The 20225-nt window shown below is 44.1% G+C and overlaps 1 protein-coding gene across 1 annotated transcript; it reads right to left on the bottom strand.

Moving 5' to 3' along the window:
• Positions 1–16604: 16604 nt before the first annotated feature.
• ID4 (inhibitor of DNA binding 4) lies at positions 16605–19908 on the bottom strand. The gene is made up of 3 exons (XM_008146073.3): positions 19155–19908; positions 18692–18750; positions 16605–18094 (listed from the first exon to the last, which is right to left on the bottom strand). Exons 1-2 carry the CDS (start codon positions 19593–19595, stop codon positions 18706–18708), a joined length of 486 nt encoding a protein of 161 aa, XP_008144295.1. The 5' UTR covers positions 19596–19908; the 3' UTR covers positions 16605–18094; positions 18692–18705.
• Between the last annotated feature and the right edge of the window lie 317 nt (positions 19909–20225).

Raw genomic sequence — 20225 nt, forward strand, 5'->3', positions numbered from 1 at the left:
CGTATTTGTCCATCTTCCATAGATTGTGCGGTCAGAGAATGGGAATCCCTTCAAGGTACAAGCCCTGACAAGAGAGAAACAAAGCTGAAAACAGTGCTGGCTGAGGTCAGATGTGGGGAAAGATGTAGAGCAGGCACCAAAATCGCACAGGAAGAAGAGTATGAGAGGATTGAGAGCTGGGCTGAGGGCATGAACTGATTGGAAATGGAAGATGCTAAGCCCTATGTGTGCATATGTGTGCATGTGTGTGCACATTCATGTGTGTATGTCTGTGTGTGTTGAGGATAATCCCAGGTGAGGATCAGCAGGAGTTGAGGAGTAGGTAAAACAGGAAAAACTTGGAAATATATAATGAAGTTGCTGGACAGCTTTTTGCTAAATCAAAGCCTCCTTCAAGCCTCTATGCCCCACTTCAAGAGCACAGCCCTGTGCCAGACCCAGGCTGGATTTGCAGTACCTGCCTTGGATGGAGTCTCTTTGGGTGGAGTCTGCCTCACTCAGAGACACTGCAGAAGGAGCAGCGCCCATCCCATCTTTGAACTATGCAGCCCCACATTCCTGTCTCACCGCTGACTGAGACGGGAGTGGGCATCTCACGGAAGGGCAGAAGGCCCTCAGCTGGACAGCACCTACACTCTGCTCAAAAAAGATAAACTGAGCCCTAGCCAGTTTGGCTCAATGGATAGAGCATAGGCCTGCAGACCAAAGGGTCCTGGGTATGATTCCAGTCAAGGACACGAAACTTGGTTGAAGGCTCCTTCCTGGCCTGGGCCCTGGTCAGGGTGCGTGCAGGAGGCAAACCAATCAATGTGTTTCTCTCATATCGGTGTTTCTCTCTTCTTTCCCTCTCTCTTCCACTCTCCCTAAAGATCAATGGAAAAATATTCTCTGATGAGGATTAACAAACAAACCAAAAAGATAAACTGAGCCAAGCAGATTTTCTCTCTTGGAAATGTGAACTAAGACATCGTAACAAATATACTCAAATGGTAGCAAGGGGAACTGTCTAGGGTAGAACTGGGCAAGAGAGGCCATTGTGGGTAGTGAGGGGTTGGAAACCTTGATGAAGCAAAGGCAGCTGATGATAGAAAGAGAGAAAATGGCAGAGATATGCTGAGAAATGAGGAAAAGTGGGAAGAAATAATCTGCTCTTGGAGGCAGAGAAGCTGATCCCTAGAGCTGTGTTGATTTCTAAAGTGCTTTGCAGTTTGTGGTCCTGTTCCAGTCTGTGAGTGTGGATCCTTACAACGGCACTCTGTCCCCTTTTCTTGTGTTCTGAATGGGTCTCTGTTGCCTTAACCACAAGCAATCAACTAAAACAGAAGGGCACAAACAGTTGCGGTTCCCAATAGGAAGAGCTACTAGTAAGTGGGCATTTAAGAAAAATGCTCCCTTCTTCTCAACACCCTTACGAGGTCACCATAGGGACAGGCCCAGAGTGCTATGGTGGGGCTCAGAGCATCTTTTTGGGGCTGTTTATTCTCTAGTTCTCCACAGTGCCCCTCCCACCATCTTCCTGGATTGTGAATGTTCTGCTCGCTCTCCCTAGGGTTCTAACTTTAAGTTGCTAGAATTTATAACCTCACAATAACACTGTAAGCCATTGGCAATTTCAGCACCAGTGCCAAGTAGAACACCTATCCAAAAGGTCTTGGACAGTGACTCCAGTAGCTGCAGAGCAAACTCCCGAGTTTACGGGGAAAGAGAAGTTCACGTCACCCTGGACTTGTCTTCTCTGTGTCTCCCATTCTTTATCCGTAAAATGGGGAGTGTAACCATAATGATGAGAAATTAAATGAATTAACACCTTCAAAGCATTTAGAAGAATATCAGGGAATATTAAACCCCTAATATATGTAAGTAGTTGTGTTCCATGTCCCACTGGAATGCTCCCCTCTCCCTCCCTAACTTGGATGCCCATTAAAGGTGAAGATGTACCTTATGGTTGGCCTAATGTCTTTGACCTAACACCCTCATGCTGGCTGCTTCCTCCTTCCATTGCTGAACTTGCCTTGTATACATTTCATGTCTGGAAGATACTTCATGTGTTAATGGAGAGGAGTCCATTTTATCTTTGACTTTCTGAAAATAATAGTCCACCTTTATTAACCAACCCATTTGGACTTCCAATGAAGGGACATTAAGGCTACTACTCAGAGAGGGATTTGGGGCAATTCTCCCCTTAACATGAACATAGACCTTTGCTTCCCCCATTTAACCTAATGGTAGACTAGAAAGCATGGCCATTGTATCTACAAGCTTAGCTCAGCATGAAGCAATGTTGACCAAAGTACCCCCTGGTTATTCTCTGGGCTGCTAAAAAGAGCAAATACTAAACATGACAAAATGATTCATCATGATTGCACAACATCAATAAAATAATTATGACCATTTATTATGTACACCCACCAAAAACAAAGCATTATGCTGACCACTTTATACAGAATATCCCCATTCCTCCTTCAACAAGTCTGTGAGGTAAAGAGGTTTTCCACTTTATTTTTATTGATGGGGAGACTGAGGCCTCAAGATGTTAAATGGCTTTTCCAAGCTAAATAGCCAGCAAAGTGAGAAAGCGAAGATCGGAACCCAAGTTCATCTGCCTATTGAGCCCAAGTTCTTGGTCTTCGTACCACATGGGACATGATAACCCAGTGGTTAGAACTGGGTTCTGTAGAAGCCGGCCTACACATGTGCTGTCCCATTCTGGGCATCTTGGAAACCACAAGAGAGAAAAACAGACTTTAGGAATAAACAAAAGTATGTTGGGCCCATTTGTAACTTCTTTTTCCTGTTCTGTTTTTAAGGACAGCAATAAATAACGGAGCAGGTTCTCCTTTTCAGACAAACAGATTCTAAGCTAAAACATTATGTATACATTTGGGAAAACTGAAAGTTTCAGAACAGAGATTTAAAAACAAAGCAGGTCATTGACCAGAAATATACTTCGGCACATTTCATGTGAATTTTATTTGGCTTGGAGACTTCTCTGTGAATTTCCAGAGGCCCCTTCAAGGAAATGATGGCTCTCAGGCTGGTGAAAGGCGGCAGGGAGTCTTTGTCTCTCTCTTCCCCCACCCACCTCACTTGGTAGCCCTGCTTTTGCACACTTTTTACACACGTTTGAGAGGGAGCGAGTGGTCACATGCAGCTTAAAGGTTATTTGCGGGAGAGTACAGTTAAGAAGGGGAGGGAGACAGCTTCTTTTCTAAAAGAATTAATGTTTGCCGTAGCTCTGTGATGCAGACACCATGGTTCCGTAGGAAGATCTAACCAGGAGAATGACTATGGCACGCATAAGGATTGCAGGTTTTGCTGGTCCAAAACTTTTGGTGGGGAGATATTTGTACATCAAACCCAGTCTCTCCTGCGGCCGTGACAGTTGCCTGTCAATCTGCCCAGCTGGCGCAGCTTCGATATGAAAGAGAAGATGGCTTTCTCCTTTCGCCCTCCCTTCCTCCCAGTACCATGGCCCCCTCCCCCCATACTTTACAAAACCATGTGGATTTGCTGAACAGGTGTGTAAAATTAATTATACTGTGAGTGCTTGGTAACCAATGAATTGTAAATTGTACATTATTAAAACAGCATCAGAGCTCTGACTGATCTATTATTCTTTGGGGAATGAACAAAGATAAGAGCTTTATGCGCTTTAGAGGCCTTTCTTGCCACCATTCAGCAGGCAAGGAGAGGAAATATCAAGTAGGGTTTTTTGTTTTGTTTTTCTGCAAGTTGAATTAAATAGAAAGGGCATTCTTTTTTTCCTGTTATTAAATCATTATATGTGCCCTCACATTTCTGTCTGTAGCATCTAATAGGGTAGTGTACACTCAATAACTGCTATTCTGCAGTGATTGTGATAATATGTATCCGTATATGCTCACACACAAACGCAGTGCCATGTCAACCTAATGTGCACAGGAGATATATGACATGACATGGCATGGTAATAAAATAAATTGTGTTGATGTAGTGCTTCCCTGTAACAGCTCAGAACAAATTCAGAGCAACAGTGGGAGACATAAAACACATCGGCTGACTATGCGCCAGGAGCCTTATGGCTTCAGCTAAAAAGGAAGAATCTGGAAGAAACAGGGTCTTTTGCCTCTTCCTTCTAGACACAACAGGATTACCCCTGGGAGTCGCTTGTGAAGCTCTGTGTTTTGCTAACTATCTCCCCTGTGCAGAATTGCTCAGCGTCTTCCTACCTGCCCTGATCATTCCTTCCAGGCACATCGCACAGTTCTTCGTGGAACTTTCTCTTTCCATAACTGGCCAAGCCTGCCGTGCTTGGGAATGCACCTGCCATCAGCCAGGCAGCGTTATCCTTACCAGCAGGCATTCTAGCTAAGAGAACCGAAACAGGAACAAGGCAAACCACACCTTATTCCACCCCTCAAAAAAAATAAACATTGACAAACCCACCATTTCAGGAAGAAACAGGATGCCTTAGAACTGGGCTGTCCCTGACTGCTATTTAGGACCAGCTATGTAATTGGTGGGGGGCGGGGGAGGTGGGCAGTGCAAAAAGAAAACACAGGCCCCTAGTTCAAAACGTCTGAAGAATTTCAAGAGAGTGATAGCAGAGCATTACACTAAGGGCGGGCTCTTCTATGTGGAGGGCCCTGAGCAACTCCACACCCAGGAAGCCAGCAGAGACACACCTGCCCAGTGGTTTGTGAGGGCTTCTGTATGTTCAGGGCGCTTTAATCTTCTAGTAGCCTGATTGAGCCACCAGACAATGTCAGCCTTTCTTCCGCTCAGAGAAAGACGGTGCCAGCCATTCTCTCTTCCCCAGGAGCTACAGTGGGACCACCTCTCCCGTCTCCATGGTCAGAGAGTAGCCATTCTGAATATGAAAATGCGATGGCAAAGACACAGGCTGAAGGGAAATGATATTTTATGATCAAGTATGAAAAAGTTATGTGTGTGTGTGTGGGGGGAGCTCAAAGGAGCATATGAGGGGTGTTGGAGAGCGGGAATTTTTGAGCACTACTGAGGCCGTGGACTATGCCCCAGATAGAGTTGTCAGTGCTGACACCAGGCCAGGCCTTGAGATATGGTCTCATGGCCCCTACCCAGCACGTAGGCCTTCTTTCATAGAACACTGTCAGCTTTCTGGAGCACAGGATGACCCTGTGAATAACATGGTCGTCATTGGCATGATCCTGACGTTGCATGGGAAAAACTGTTTTGTCTTGGGTTACTTGTTCTGCAAAAACCGGATGTGGTTAATGTGCTTAAAAGCGGTCCTACACAAAGGGTCGCTGCTGCTCTCTGGTCTCCCTGCGTGGAGAATGGCAGAGCAGTCGCCGGGTCGTCCGGCCACCCGGCTAATAAAGGCTCCCTAAATTTTAATTTGGTCTGGGCTCCAGTGGTCATTCACTCACATCTGCTCCACAACAAGGGGCAGACAGAGAGAGATTGCCATAGAATAGACAGAAATCGACTTTCTGAGAAAATTTATATTCTCAGATATACCCTCAGGATTTTTCTGAGCACCACATTGTTGCCGTCTTCCTGTTCTCCAAAGAACTCCTAGGATTCTGAGGGAAACATGGCAACAGTTTCTTTGGTTCTATTTCAAATGAGCACATTCTCACCTATTCCTTTGTATATTCATTTGGTACAGGAAGCGGGAGAGATGGCCAGAGGACATGCAGGTAGAGTGGGTGGCGGGGTTGTGTTAGGGAGGAGCTGGGGAAGGAGCCATCAAACAAATGGCTCTGGAGGAATGATGTCATCACAGCAGAGAGCAGCAGGTGGAGGGGAAGGAGGACAGGAGGAGGGTGTGAATGAGCTGGACCCAGCCCCGCAGGTCCAGCTTCCTGCAGGGCCTTCTGATTCCTCGTGACCCCGGTCGCCTCTGCGAACACCTCCACTGGCTATTGTCCTAGGAGGACAGACGTGTTCAGGCACACTTCTTCCTTTCAGCATCCTTCCCTGTCGCCGGAAAGGCTCGTGTGCACGTTAGAGGAATGAACAGATCAGGCCAGAGAGGGCAGTGGTCTGGGTAATAACTGTGGTTACAGCAAAAAAGGGGAAAAATTTAAAAACAACAGCATGTCTTACAATTCATTTGCCACTTTGTTGTGGAAGATGGGTTGTGCTTTCGACACAGGGGGACACCAGTTGAGAAAATAAGTCTGCGAAGGGGGGGTGAATGTGCTCTCTTCTAGCAGCACTGGACTCGCCTCTGCTGGTCATCAGAAGACTGAGCCAGGAGGCGGAACCTGCGCGGGCGGGCGGACCGGAGAGGAGGCTCCGGCAGGCAGCCGGCCTGTGACGGTGCAGTGTGCCCTAAAATTCAAGAGAGGGCAGCAGATAACTGACTGCCTGCGGGCCCGCAGAGCCTGTAACCTGAGGAATGTCAGCAGGAAAATTTGCCGGTTTATCACAACTCATGTCAGGCAGGGATTAGCTGTGCCAGAAATGTGTGTTTCTAGAACTGTGTGTTTAATGGAAAAGCAAATATTTGGTTAATGGGATCTAATGAGCTTTGGTGATGTTGAGGGCAAGTGCAGGCCTATTGCCCACCATGGCGGCCTCGTGCCATGTTATTTAGTGATTTCAAAACACACAAATAAACAAAAACAAAGTCAGCAAAGTCAGGGCCTGAATACAAGAGAAATGGTCCTGCTGTATGAGGTAGAGAGGCTGACACCTTATGCCTCTGCTGTCTTGTAAGTGCTCTTGCTGATTCTCTGCTAGGAGCAGGACCAGCCCCTTCCCACCTGGTAAATCCCACAGGGTGTGAGACCCAGGGTGTGAGAGAAAGGCGATTCTCTTTGAGATTTTCCAGTGACTCCAGAAGAAAGTTGGTGATGGGAAGGACTGGCCCCAGCTCCCTGGAGGTGGGGATTTCAGAAGGCTGGGTGCAGGTGGGGTGGAGAGGGAAAGATTGCTGAAGGGGAAGAGGCCTTGAGGTGCTTGGGTTGAAACCACAGTTCCCAACTCCATCCTGCCAAGTTAAGATAGGACCTCATCCCTAAGGTGACCCAGTCGACCTCTTTATGATCCTGTGTGCTGGAAAGCGTGCTAATCAGGTGTCGACCCCAAACAGTGAAGTTCTTCTGTGTCTTTTGGCAGGAAAGAACAGTGAACAAAAAGGAAATCTTATTTTTAAAATAAACCCTGAAATAATATTGCAAGGCCTATGAAACCTTTTTCTGTTTGACTTGGTTTTAAGTAATTATTTTTACTCTTGATTTTTTTATTAAAAGCATTCTAAAATCATTTCAATCTACCAAGAGAATATCAGACTACGTAAGGAATCTAGAAGATGTTGCCTCTTACAAGTTGAGCCCTCTGTTTATTTTGAGCATGTTTTTTAATTTCTAGAAAGACTTAAAAGATTTTTTTTTACTCCATCAACAAGTCAGAATATTTGAGACTGACAAATCAGAATATTTAAATTATAAAGGGCTTCCATTAGGACTTGGGAAAACGCACCTTATCTTTTTTATTTTTATTTTTGGCAACCTAAAAGTTAACATCTGCTGCACTGTCTAGATACACACCTGATGCTAGGCAAAGAGTTTCTGAGAAACATGCCCTAAAATTTTGGACTGATGGAACATTAAACAATTACTACGGAGTTGAGAAAATTGGACCCTTTTTAGATGCTGGCGACCAGAGGATTCTCTTCACATGTGTAATCATAAAAACCAGACTTGGCAAGAGCTAACCGAGCGACAGTGATTGTGTATTTCTTTGTGTTCTCTAAAATATTGAGGCAGGAGATGATTTTTCACTGGTGTTTCACATGTCATGAAATTAGAGCTGCCAATTGATAAACAAATTGCTAGGGTCTCTAGTGCCCTGAAGGGGCATTAAGGACACAGGAGGCATTTGCAGGCAGTTCTGCTTGGATTCTATTTGCGGAATAACACAATCCAGAATGATCCTGGGGTCTTTCACCTCAAAATGACTCTAAATGAAAGGATACATTTCTCTTTTCCAGAGCAGTTGGCTCTAGAGTTAAAAAAAAAAAATAGATTGTTCTCTAAGGAACACAGACCTCTCAGGGATGAACCCAGTCAGTCCTCAAATTACAAATGCAAAAGAAAAAAAAAGGCCAGGTTTAAAGTATTTTTACAAGAGGAAAAAAGGAATACATGCATCAGAACAAACATGAACCTGATATCGTATAACTACACTATCTATTGAACTTGACTAATCTCCTTGACTACAAGTTGGAGGCCTGAGTTTTGCTGGCAGCTCTGTTCCTACCTCCAGTCATTTTACAAAAGGCACATTTCTACCTTTCAGAGCCTCAGTTTCCTTAGCAATGAAATGAGAAAATTTGATTTTATATAAAAAATATCTTATTTTATAGGATTCACTGAAGTACTGCTGTTGACACAATAAACTCCCAAACATTCGTCTCTTTCCCCTGCTGGAGTGATCTCAGTTTTAGTTTATGGCAAAGCATAGCTACCAGAAACCATTGGTACATCATAAGCATACGGTATAAAAGGTATCCTTTGCTAAGCCGTGAAGCAATACACAAATATGCAGTTTTCCACTTTAGTCTTTTTGGTAAACACCACTTGGTATATTGTGTACCACTCTTGTGTCAGGCCTGACTTTCAAAATGATTCTCTACCGGATGATACCATTAGGGTTACAGATTGCTTAGCCCCGAATCTAGGCGTTTAAGTGTGAAGTCGCTTCCTCTGCCCCCACCCTCAGCACCTGTCTCAGTCCCGTCACACTTAGCAATCTATCAGAAAATAGATCGAAAGCAAACAAGCATGCCGCCTGCCCATGTTCACAGCAAAAGCAACAGATAGTGAGGCCACCATTTTAATTTCCCGTGAGCCATCATCTATTGCCCTCTGCCTTCTCACCACTGCAGTTCCTTCTTACGCCTCAGACGCCCATCTGCCCTCAAATCCTTTCTCTTCCTTCAACATTTACGTCATGCACGTCTTCTGTGTACAGATTACCTCTGGGTTTTCCTGGAGAGAAAGAAATGACAGAAAATACCTGCACTTAGAAGGTTTAAAATATTGGTCTCCCTAAAATGTTTGCACATTTCTTAAAAATGTGTCTTCCATATTGAGGACCCAATTGCACACACACACTCCTTACTCCTCCATTCTTGTTAACCCCATTTTCATACTGGATCATTTTAGATAATAGAAGATGAAAAGGGGAAGGAATGATTAGAGAAAAGGAATTAAGATATGCTGATTATTTCATGTGCCTGGTACTATGTTAGGGGCTTTGCACACATAATCCTCAAAAGGACTCTTATTGCTAAGTATGGCGATCCCATTATAAAAGAAAGTTCAAATAAGGCACAGAGAGGGTAAGTACCTTGTCTGAGGCCACACAGTAAGTGGTAGAACTCAGAACCTTATTCTGCAAACTTACTGATGTTCCCATTTATAAAGTTTTTATTCAATTTTGAAAGAATTAAAGCTATTCTGTCCACTGCTTTTAAATCTATAAAAATCTATATACAGTTTTACTAAGAAGAAATCAAATTAAGTCACCATTAATTGTACCCGATCCCAATTTCACACGCACACATTATTTTAACATTTGATCGCCATGAATGAAGACAGTTCTAAGGCAAACACAATAGCTGGGGCAAGACCAGTGAGACTAGTTTTCTACATCATGTTAGAGGCAATCCCTTAGGATGATGTACTAAACTAGGGGACATGAAATATTTTTCTAAATTTGTTTATCCAGAAGAATCTCCTTACCATGAAATGAAAGTAATACTGTTCATGGCTGCCCATGCAGATGTACCTTCTCCAACCCTTTTTTAGGTCATCACATAGATGTAATGAGATAATGTACTAGTAATATGGAAATGGCATATAAAAAGGCAGAAAATGCCCCTAGGAAATTTAAGATTTAATGGAATAAGTAAAGCAAAGTAGGTTATTATGGATGTTTCAACTTAGAGAGATTGGAATGGGAAGCAAGGGCACGGTGGACTCCGCATCTTAACCATGGACTTGTCCCAGGGACACACTCCCGCCCCCACAGTCTCACTTTGGAGGCAGCTCCCTCCTGGGCATTTCCTACTGGTACCACTTCTGTTGCCATGACCTTCGTTGACATTGTATTAACCTCTCCTCTTTACTTGGTTAGAGCTCCTGGAAAATTAGGAAGTGATGTCCACAAGAAGGAGAAAGACACCATGTGTGGCATAACCGTAATAGCCTAAACTTATATCACATTTTGTGGTTACACTACAGTTTCTCAAAATGGGATTCCTGGGAGACTTGCCTCAGATTCACCAGGGAAATGCTAAAATTCAGATTCCTGGTTCCTACCCTACACCTGATGAATCAGAAACTCAGTGGTGGGAGGGAGGAATGGGTGGGACTCAGGAATCTAAAGTTTAGGAATCTCTCCAGATATATATATATATATATATATATATATATATATATATATATATATATATATATACATATATACAGACACACACACACACATATACACACACACACACACACACACACACACATATATATATATATATATATATATATATATATATATACATTGTCCTTTAAAATATTTTCTTTCATATATGTTAATTTTTGTATCTTTCAGGAGCCTTCTATGCTAGGTAATTATTATTACATACCCATTTTACAGAGGTGGCCATTGAAACTTGGAAAAGTTTCTTGTATGAAGGGACACAACCAATTAGTTGCAGAGCTCTGAGTAGCAACCAGAGCTCTGGTTTGGCCAGACAGCCTGTGGCCCTGCCCCACACCACTGCTTCTAGCGACTGGAGGGTGGGTCTGCACACACAGCTGTGGTGCATATACTTGTAAAGGATAACATAGTGTTAAAATTCTTTTATGCTTTTAGCATTGTTTCTAAAAATTCATCGTGCTATAGTTTTGCACTTTACATTCAGGTTTATGATTCCTCTCGAGTTAGTCTTTATGAAATATGTATGTTTTGTGTCTAAGTTCTTTTTGTTTCTTTTTTGCGTATGGACATTGAATTGTTCAAGCATCATTTGTTGAAAAGACTATCCTTTCTCCATGGAATTGCTTTTGCTCCTTCATCAAAGAGCTTTGAAATACTTGATCCTTGTTATAAAAGTACTTTACCTCTGTTCTCTTCTTTATAAGGCAGCCAGATAAGTCCTGCATTTAATAATTATTTGCTTAGGGTTCGAACCCTACCTTCTTAAGAGAGAACATGAGGCAATTTGCAGATTAGAATGTGGACTGAGATAAACCACTTCCGAGGTATTGGAGTAGAATCCATCCACGCTGAGTGATGTGGCCCAGGGCTAGAGATAGAGAAACCAGGTGCTAGGCCTGACCACACTTCACCTTTTGAACTTCTGCCTCCTTCACTGAAAAATGAGAAGAAAGTTACAAGACATATTTCAGGTTACTAATCAGAGGCATCTACTTAAAGCTCATAGTAGGGGTAATGAAACTTGTATCTGTAAAAGGTTTTTTTCAGTTATTCAGCATGGTTGTGTTTTCAGAGGTGACTCGTGAAGATTCACTGCATTTATTGTGGCTGATCTAGACTATGCTACTTCACCAATCCATGAGAAGGAGGCCTAAGACACACATGCAGATACCTGATCACACACTTCCTGGATGCCCCTGCCTGCCGCTTCCACCCTGACCTATCACATCCTGGCCCCACATTTTCATCTCTGGCACTGAGGTGTCTTTATTTACTTGGGTTAGGAATGTTTCTTTCTTTGTTGGGGATACACGGGATCTGTTCTGCCTCTCTTCTCTCCTTCTCAGCTTCTTCTTCCAACTCTCTTTGCCCAAGGCTGACCACGCTCCCTCATTCTCAAGAACACGCAGCTCATCTATTTCCCATGTTTAAGGCAGCCAAAGGCTTTTAAAGATAATGACAATCTCTCAACTGCAATTTTGAGTTGCAAAGAATTTGCGAGATTTGCTGGCACAGGGAGTTACAGGAATATTCCTCTAGTACTTTGTGGTCTGGATTCCCTGGAGGGTCAGGAATCTACGGCAAACAAGTCATGTGAAAATAATTATACGATAGCACGGGTGGTGGTGGCTGTTTGGGGGATAAGGAAGAGAAGCATCATATAATTTTTTGCAGAAGAGGTGATAGTTGAGTCTTGAAGGATGGTGAGAAGTGCAGCAACAGCCTAGACTGGCAGTGGGGGTCGTGGGATCCAACAAGAGTAACACCATGTGCAGAGAAAGGGAAACATGAAAGAACATACCCTTTGGATGTTGTGTAGGTCAGCCCTACCCACAGGTGGGCAAGTTGACTTAGCTGGTTTGGCTGGCTGAGCAGGTGCCCCCTCCCCGCACTGTGTGCATCCTTCTGAGCCTGCCCTCTTCTTAACGCTCAGGAAATCGATCATGCTGTCAAGATTAGAGAGAAAAGCATGGCTTGCCATCCAGCACATGCAGGATAAGACCTGAGGTACAGCTGAAGCATACAGTGTGTGCTTGAGGGCAGCCAGAAACGAGGGGAGAAAAGACTGGTGGGGAATGATAACGGAAGGATCTTCACATCCAGGCCCTGGGTTCTTTGTGCATCTTGTGGTGCAGTTCTAAGGAGTAAGCCTAGTGCCAAGCATGACTGTGGGGATCTGAAGGACGTATGAGAATTGCTATGCTCATGGGGCAATGGCAGTGATCTCTAGGAACCAAATCATCTGGCACCTTGTTCTTGGACTTCCCAAACTCCAGAACGGTGAGAAATAAATGTTTGTCATTTAAGCCATCCAGGCTATGATACACTGTTATAGCAGCCCACACTGACAAAGATGATAAGGAATCCAGGAAGAGTGGTAGGTTTGCAGGAGACCATAAAATCCTGATTCAAATATACGGCACTTCCGAGGTAGAGAGGACCTGAAGGCAGTGAGGTATATTGGTCCTAAGCTCAATTGTGATTCAGTGTTGATGAAGGGGCAAAGAAGGAGTAACTGTGAGCAGTGGGAAGATAGTCTATTAAGGGGATATTCCTAATTCAGCTTAATAAATACTTTACCAGGCCCTGGTTAGACACTGTAGCACATGCAAAGGAGAATCATGTATAGTCTTCTACCTTAAGGAGCCCACTTTGTTTTCATTATGGCCATGGACTCGGCTTCAACATGTATGAAAAGTGTTTCCAAGAATTATTGCTGAAGTAAGGTGTAAAATTTATGTCTACAAGTTTAGGTCTATTTTCCTGGCTTCCTCTGATGTTTGACATAAGTATGTCCCTCTTTCTTTCTTTCTTTCTTTTTTCTTTTCTTTCTTCATTTCACTTATCAGATTAAACCAAATTCTAGGATCTGATAAACATGACAATTGATTTGTTCTTTATTTTCTATCCTGCATAAATGCTTAACTATATCATGGTTAACTTATAACAGTCCAAAAGAATGCAGGGTGTATCTTCATGGAAATCTCCAATCTTAGAATTTCAAGTGGAGAGAGAATGGAGGAAGGTTTATACAGTTTCCTTATTTTTTAGTGAAACTCCTTCTCTAAGATATTTTTCTGTCACAGCTAGTCTCTCAATTGATTACTGAAGTGTAAGCTTATGAGGGGTGTAGTAAATATTTTTTAAAATGCTTAAAATATTTAAGAAAATATTTAAAATATTTCAGTAAATAAGAAACATTCTAAAATATGAATTTGCATAAAGAGCTAATTGTAGGACTGCAGTACTTGCCTTTGGAAATTAAACTTTGGAATAAAAGATAAGATTTTTAAATTTGAATATGCATGCTAAAAGTGCTGAAATGCACTTTCTATCATAAAGAATTGAGAACAGTAATTTAAAGCAAACGGGGTGTCTTGGTTCACCAAGAATTTGCATATTTTGCCAATATTTAATGTAATTTCTTAGAAGATTCTTTTCTAAAGCATGAGATTTTATTGGGAAAAAATGTGGGGGGATTCACATAAGAGAATTTATCTTGAGTCTCTTTATAAACATTTTAAAGTTCAGTTCCTCTTTAGTCACATTTTAGCCAGTGGAATCCAGGTAACACATTTTGTTCTTCTTTCCCCAGAAACTGGTGTGTTTATTCTTTTATGGACTCAGAGGGACTTTTGAAATTAACTTCAATTTTTACGGCCCTCTTTTCATATCCCATGTGTGAATTTACTGTGGAGTCTTATGAATGATGGAATTTCAGCCGCCTTCCTACCGAATTGCTTTGCTTGCGTGAGTATAGAAAACCTTTGCAATGTGGTTCAGACCTGAGTTTTAGCACTTAGGGGAAACTTTTTAGAACAAGCCAGGGTATGAATCAATATGGAGGAGGCACTTGAACACAAAACACACTTTTAAAAATTCATTGAAAAATTGAAAGCATTTTTCAATTAAGGGCATATGACTTTAGTTTGTCCCCCGTTTTTATGTTTTCTTTTTTAAAGTATTGATTTTATTATTGCTCAAGATAGAACTCTAAGTAAAATTGCAATCCTAAAGCCTTTGGGGCAGTGGTTCTAATTAATATAATTAATATCTTAGCAAAATATCATGGGTTGTAATTGAAAGAAATCATCTGGGTCTAAAGAATACCTTCTGAGGGCAGCCCTGTTAAGAATAATTCTGAGGAAGCTAAATTAATTTCCTGGACTTGCAAAGCAGCAAAAGGAAGGTTTTTCTTCCTTATAAGCCTGGAGGGTTTGATGTGTGGCCCTGTGGAGATCCAAGGACTATCTGGGCTGATTAACATGTATATAATTAAAGTATGCCAGCTAGGGCAGAGCCAGTTCTATTTGGTTCTGTACTACTGTGAAGTAATTTATGTCTGCATTACTGTATTTACCGTGTGTGTGTGTGTGTGTGTGTGTGTGTGTGTGTGTGTGTGTTTTTTGGGCCTAGGAGGTCTAGTTTCCCTGGACATCATCCTGCTGCCTTCTTTAGGATTACTGCTTCCTATCCTAGCAGACTCCAGAGTCGACAAGCTTTTCCTAGCATTCAAAGTAGATTTTCTTTCTGCTCATATTACCATTTTTAAGCCACATTTTTCATCACATGGTAAGAAACACTGTAAATAATTGAGGTGATCCATCAAGAGCCCCATTCTTGATAATGAAAAATTGCATAACTCAGTAGAAGTCAATTAAAAACCACAAACTTCAGAAGCCTTTGCTCAGTGAAGATTTATTATTATAGAAGGCATTTAATACAATAGATTGGGGGGGGGGGTCAAAATTTTTTAAAGTTCTAAAAATTCAGTTAAAGCTTGACAATGACCTTGAGTAATATTTACACAATATCAAAGTATATTAGTTCTTTGAAATGAAAAGGGTGTATTTGTTTTTTTCTTTAACATTAGGTATCTGAGATGTTTAGGATTTTATAACCACATTTGAAACATCCCATTGTGGGACACTTTTTTTTTCCGTTGAAGGTTTTAAATGATTCTTACTCTTTGGTTGTGCCTATACAATGAAAAGCAGACAAATGAAATGAGAGAAGTCAGGGTATTTTCCTCTGTTCAACCAACTATCTGAACAATTAGAACTTGCTAGATAAATGACTCAAAATGTTTTTGTTATCTGGTTGCTTGGTTAGGACACAGCCAACATTTGAATAGAATGTAGTAAGTTATACAACTGCATATAATTTTTTAAAAATAAACACTGACTTTGTTTCTTTGGACATCCAATGCTGCGTTAAGAGCCTAACGAGAAAATGCCAACTGTCTAAAATGTAGTATCTGTAACATTTTCTTCCCTTTTAGCAGTTTTTCATGCCCAAAATCTAAAATTAACAAAAGAGCAATACTTTTCTTCAAAAACCAAAAATATTTATCCATTGACTTTGAGCCTCATAATCTTCCTAGCATAAGTTTACAATGAGCCTAAAGGCTTAGGTAGGTTCAGCAATCAGGCTGACAGATGCTTAACTCCAACCAACAGCACACATGTGACTTGCTTCCTACTGAAATTAAACTGTCAAATAAAAAGGAGGAATTGTCCCCCTTTTAATAACAAAGAACACAATCGTTGGAATTCTTCAGATTTGGAATTCCAGCAGCGTTATGTTTTCCTCTTGATGTGTGACAAAAACGAATAGTATAAAAAATAAAAATGAACCTCATCTAAACAAGCAGTCCTTTGACTTTATAAGGCTCAACATCAAACACATCAAATTCTAAAAATACTTAAGACTAGTGAATTGTCAAAGCTGAGGGGATAGCATGCTGGGGAGAGAACAGATTTTTATAACCTTTCAATTTATTTTAACCTACTAGCATTAACTTTGTTCATTTCTGTTGAGAAACTACCATTCCCACTTACTAGGCACCATGATATTTCATATTCCTATACGGGTATTTGACTTTGACCTCATAAAAAGTCCCTTGGGTCTATAATACTTTTATTCTTGTATAATCTGAAACAAATCCTTTCCTTTTAAAAATCAAACAGACCACGTTATACACACAGTTGACTATTTACAAAGCACCCAATTAAATCCTACTTAATTCTCACTCTAAAAATTCCTTGTAACTGGTGTGTAAAGTACTGATCACATTAAATGCACAATGTTCACAGGCCCTGACAGTCCCATCTAACCTAGAAAATATTACCTTCCTTAGAAAAGAAAGTCTTAGAAGTAAGGTTTTGAAGAAATGAGACCAGAAATCACAGTACAAGACAGATAAATCTACTTTAATATTCACATGTAAAAGTTGCACATCACAAGAGATTGGACAGTTTACCGGTAACTAACATAGCTATAGTGAAAATCATTTTTATAAAAAAATAATCTAGAGGTGGTCATCAATTTTTGGTCTACTTAAGTTAATGTTTGAAGATCGACTTTTATCCCTGCTTGAAGGGTTTGCCATTATGCCTTTTTATTTTTTCTCTCTCACTGTTGCCTATTAATATTCTTTGGAGGAAGGAAAGCAGAAAGTGTTCATTTCCAAGAGGTTGTCCTTTGGTAGCAGGCAGAGAACATTTTTCATTTCTATGATTTAAATAATCTGTACAAACATGAAACTTTAGTGTAAAATGAAGAATGATAAGCTTTTTTTTTCCCCACTTTGATGAAACAGATTTCATAAACTCCTTAAGGATCCAAGCATTTCCCTATCTCATATGCAAAATCATTCAGAATCCATGTTGACCTCAATCAAAACACAAATAACAAACACTGACTCTATATATTATATTACACCATCAAGCCCCGTACTTAAAAACTGATAAACTATCTTTCCAACATGTATGCTTCAAACACGAAGATTTCAATCTAGGTTAAAGAAAAGGCATTTGAATGGACTCAGAACAAGTTTATTTTGTGATTAAACATTTCATGCAGTCATGCAGGGCCACTAGCTGTAACTGTTACTTCCGATTCTACACGGTACTTCGCAAAACAAAAACAAGTTAAAAGCCAAGCCAAACAGAAAAGACATTCAAAATATCAAGAGCTCTGCAATTGAGCTGAAAAATAATTTTCCAAAAGAAATATTCCCATAGATTTAAAAAAGACACACATAATATTTACAAAAAATATTTAATTAAAAATATCTTATAATTACAGTAGTCTATTAAAGCATATACTTTCTCACACTTATAGAACATCTCTATATATACATGGTATGAAATGTCACTCAGTTATCTATACAATATGTAACATTCTTGCAGGGAAAAAGGGCAAGTTCCCTGCCCCGTTTTAATCATCTATTTTAAACAATAGATGTAAAAAAAAAAAAATATCTACAATGCTCTGGTATATTAGTAAAGCTTCAAAACAAAAATTGAGCTCCTTGGTCACAAGTAGGCTTCTAAAGTCCTATTTACTCTTGACTTGCTATTTATCAGTTCTGTTACACTTAAGCTTAAAAGTTTAACTGCACCTCAAAAATAACAACACAGAAATGTACAATTCACAGCGGTTATAAATGAAGAGACAAAAGAGAATACGGGATGTAGAATATTTATGAACGTGCAAAAAAAAAAAAAAAAGATGAAAGTTTTATTTTTCTTTCCTTTCCCTCTCTCTTGGAATGACGGGCGAAAACGTTTCTAGGATTTGCCGATGTTTTCTCCTTTCCTCCGGTGCCTTTTTCTCTAACTTCTGCTCTTCCCCCTCCCTCTCTAGCCTCCTGGCTCGGGCTGCGGCGGCCGCACACCTGTGGAAGAGGAATGAATAGAGGGGGTGTGGGAACCTTCCCGCTGCAGACTAACTGGCGCCACCGACCAAACTCAAGACATGCTTGATCAACAACCCAAAACAAACCAGCAGGTCAGACAACACCCGCAGCCCGCGGCCGGCCGGGCGCCGAGCAGGCAGCTGCGGGCCCCCGGGAAGCCCGGAGAGGGGACCCACTCCCGGGCGATGCTCGCGTTCCCCCGCTTTGTGGTTGTCAGAATGCACCGGGGGGGGGGGGGGGGGGGGGGGGGGAGGACATCGGGCACTTTCCACGCCCTCAGCGGATAAGAAGGCAGTTAGAACCCGCGGGTCACCCGGGGGAGGCCAGGGGGGTGGCGGGGACAGGAGCGGATCCGTTCCCATTTAGAGGGAAGCCCCAGCTACACGAAAGCGAAGTACAGATTCACAGTTGCTAACTGGCTGGCAGGGGGAGAGAGGGGGGGGTTGTCCGCCTTCTTGGGAGTTTGCCCTCAGAAATGCTGGGGGCCAAGAACACGGTGGTGCCTGGAGCACCGGAAGCCCCGAAGGACCGGCGTCTCCGGTGACCGGGCACGGGAGAAGGGAAAGGCGCGCTCACCTGGACCGCGCGGCTCAGCGGCACAGAATGCTGTCGCCCTGCTTGTTCACCGCGCCGGCCTGCAACAGCAACGGGCACCGGGGGAAGGTTAGCGGGCGCAAACACGCACTCGCACTGCCCTCCATTCGCTCTGGGAAATCGGGCTGGCGCGCGAGTGCCCCCACCCTAGCCTGCAGCCCTGGGGACCCCCCCCCCCCCGCTCCAACCTTCCCACCCCCGGGGAAACAGGCTGGACTTGACAGCCCAGGAAGCGCCCAACCCCAGTCCCGCCCCGCGCGTTCACCCGGACCCGTGCTTTCTGTGCCCAGCCAAAATGTTGGCGGCCCCAGGCGCCCGGAGAAGGGGGGGTGGGAGTGCGGTCCTTTTCGGCCACCCAGGCCCCAAAGAAGGGGAGCTCCCGCGGCCAGTCACCACCCTCTTGGACCCCCCGCGACGTGCGCCCGGGTGGACGCCGGGCTCTCACCGGGTCGGTGTTGAGCGCCGTGAGCGGAGTCCGCGGCGGTGCGGCCGGACAGGTCCCGGTCGGGTGGTGCGGTGGCGCCGGCGGTGGCGGCTGTCTCAGCAGAGCCGGGTGCGTCTCCAGCGCCAGCTGCAGGTCCAGGATGTAGTCGATAACGTGCTGCAGGATCTCCACTTTGCTGACTTTCTTGTTGGGTGGGATGGTGGGCACCAGCCTTCGCAGGCGGCTGTAGCAGTCGTTCATATCGCACTGCAGGCACAGCGCCGGCTCGTCGGCCGCCGCCTCGGCAGCTTTGCAGCGTGCGGCTGCCGCCGCCGCCGCCGCGGCCGCCGAGCCGCCCAGGTTGTGGCCGTGCTCGGCCAGGCAGCGCAGCGCCAGCTCCCCGCCGCCGCAGCCCGACGGCGCCTTGCGGCCCGAGGGGCGCACGGGGCTCACCGCCTTCATGGCGCGCGCCCTGCGCCCGGTGCGAGCGGACCCGCTAGGGCGAGCGAGGGAGGGAGGCAAAGCGCTGGGCCCCCCCGCGCGCGGCCGACACCACTCCCCTCGCCTTCGCGACCGGCGCGCTCTGGGCACCGCAAAGCTCTTAAAGATCCGGAGCCCGACAATTGACTGGAGGGTCGCGCCGGGTTTTGCGAAGGGATCTCTGCTCTGTGGGCGACACTCGGCCGGGACCAAAAGGCAAGAAATATCAAAAGCACCGGCAGGAAAGAAGCCTACCGGGTCCCCAGTCACTCCCTTCGGAGCTCCGAGTATAGCCCAGTCGCCGCCGCGCTCCCCCACGCCCGAGGTTTCCCCACTCCCGGGACTGACTCACAACCGCGCCTCCTCCCAGCTCTCGCCCTGCCCGGCGCGCAGCTGTATTTATAGAGCCTCGCGCCCTGGGGGCGGGGCCAGCGCGCGGGCCGGGTCCCCGCGCCAGCCAAGTGGAGCGGGGCTGGGAGCGCGGAGGGAGCCAGCGAGGGCGGAGGCTCGGGGCAGTGCTGGGGGGGCGGGGGAGCCGGGCAACCCGAGCGGAGGGGTAGGCGGGGGGTCGGGAGTGGCCAGCCAATCAGGCAGGCAGTGCCACCTCAGGGA

Source organism: Eptesicus fuscus, chromosome 9 (genome assembly GCF_027574615.1).
Source record: "Eptesicus fuscus isolate TK198812 chromosome 9, DD_ASM_mEF_20220401, whole genome shotgun sequence".
NCBI classification, from domain to species: Eukaryota; Metazoa; Chordata; class Mammalia; order Chiroptera; family Vespertilionidae; genus Eptesicus; species Eptesicus fuscus.

What these genes read in the sequence shown, in the direction of transcription:
- ID4 (XM_008146073.3), bottom strand. Translation starts at nt 19,595, where the DNA reads ATGAAGGCGGTGAGCCCCGTGCGCCCCTCGGGCCGCAAGGCGCCGTCG. An exon ending in CGGCGCTCAACACCGACCCG is followed by an intron (nt 18,751 to 19,154) that starts GTGAGAGCCCGG and finishes TTGCTGTTGCAG; the next exon opens with GCCGGCGCGGTGAACAAGCA.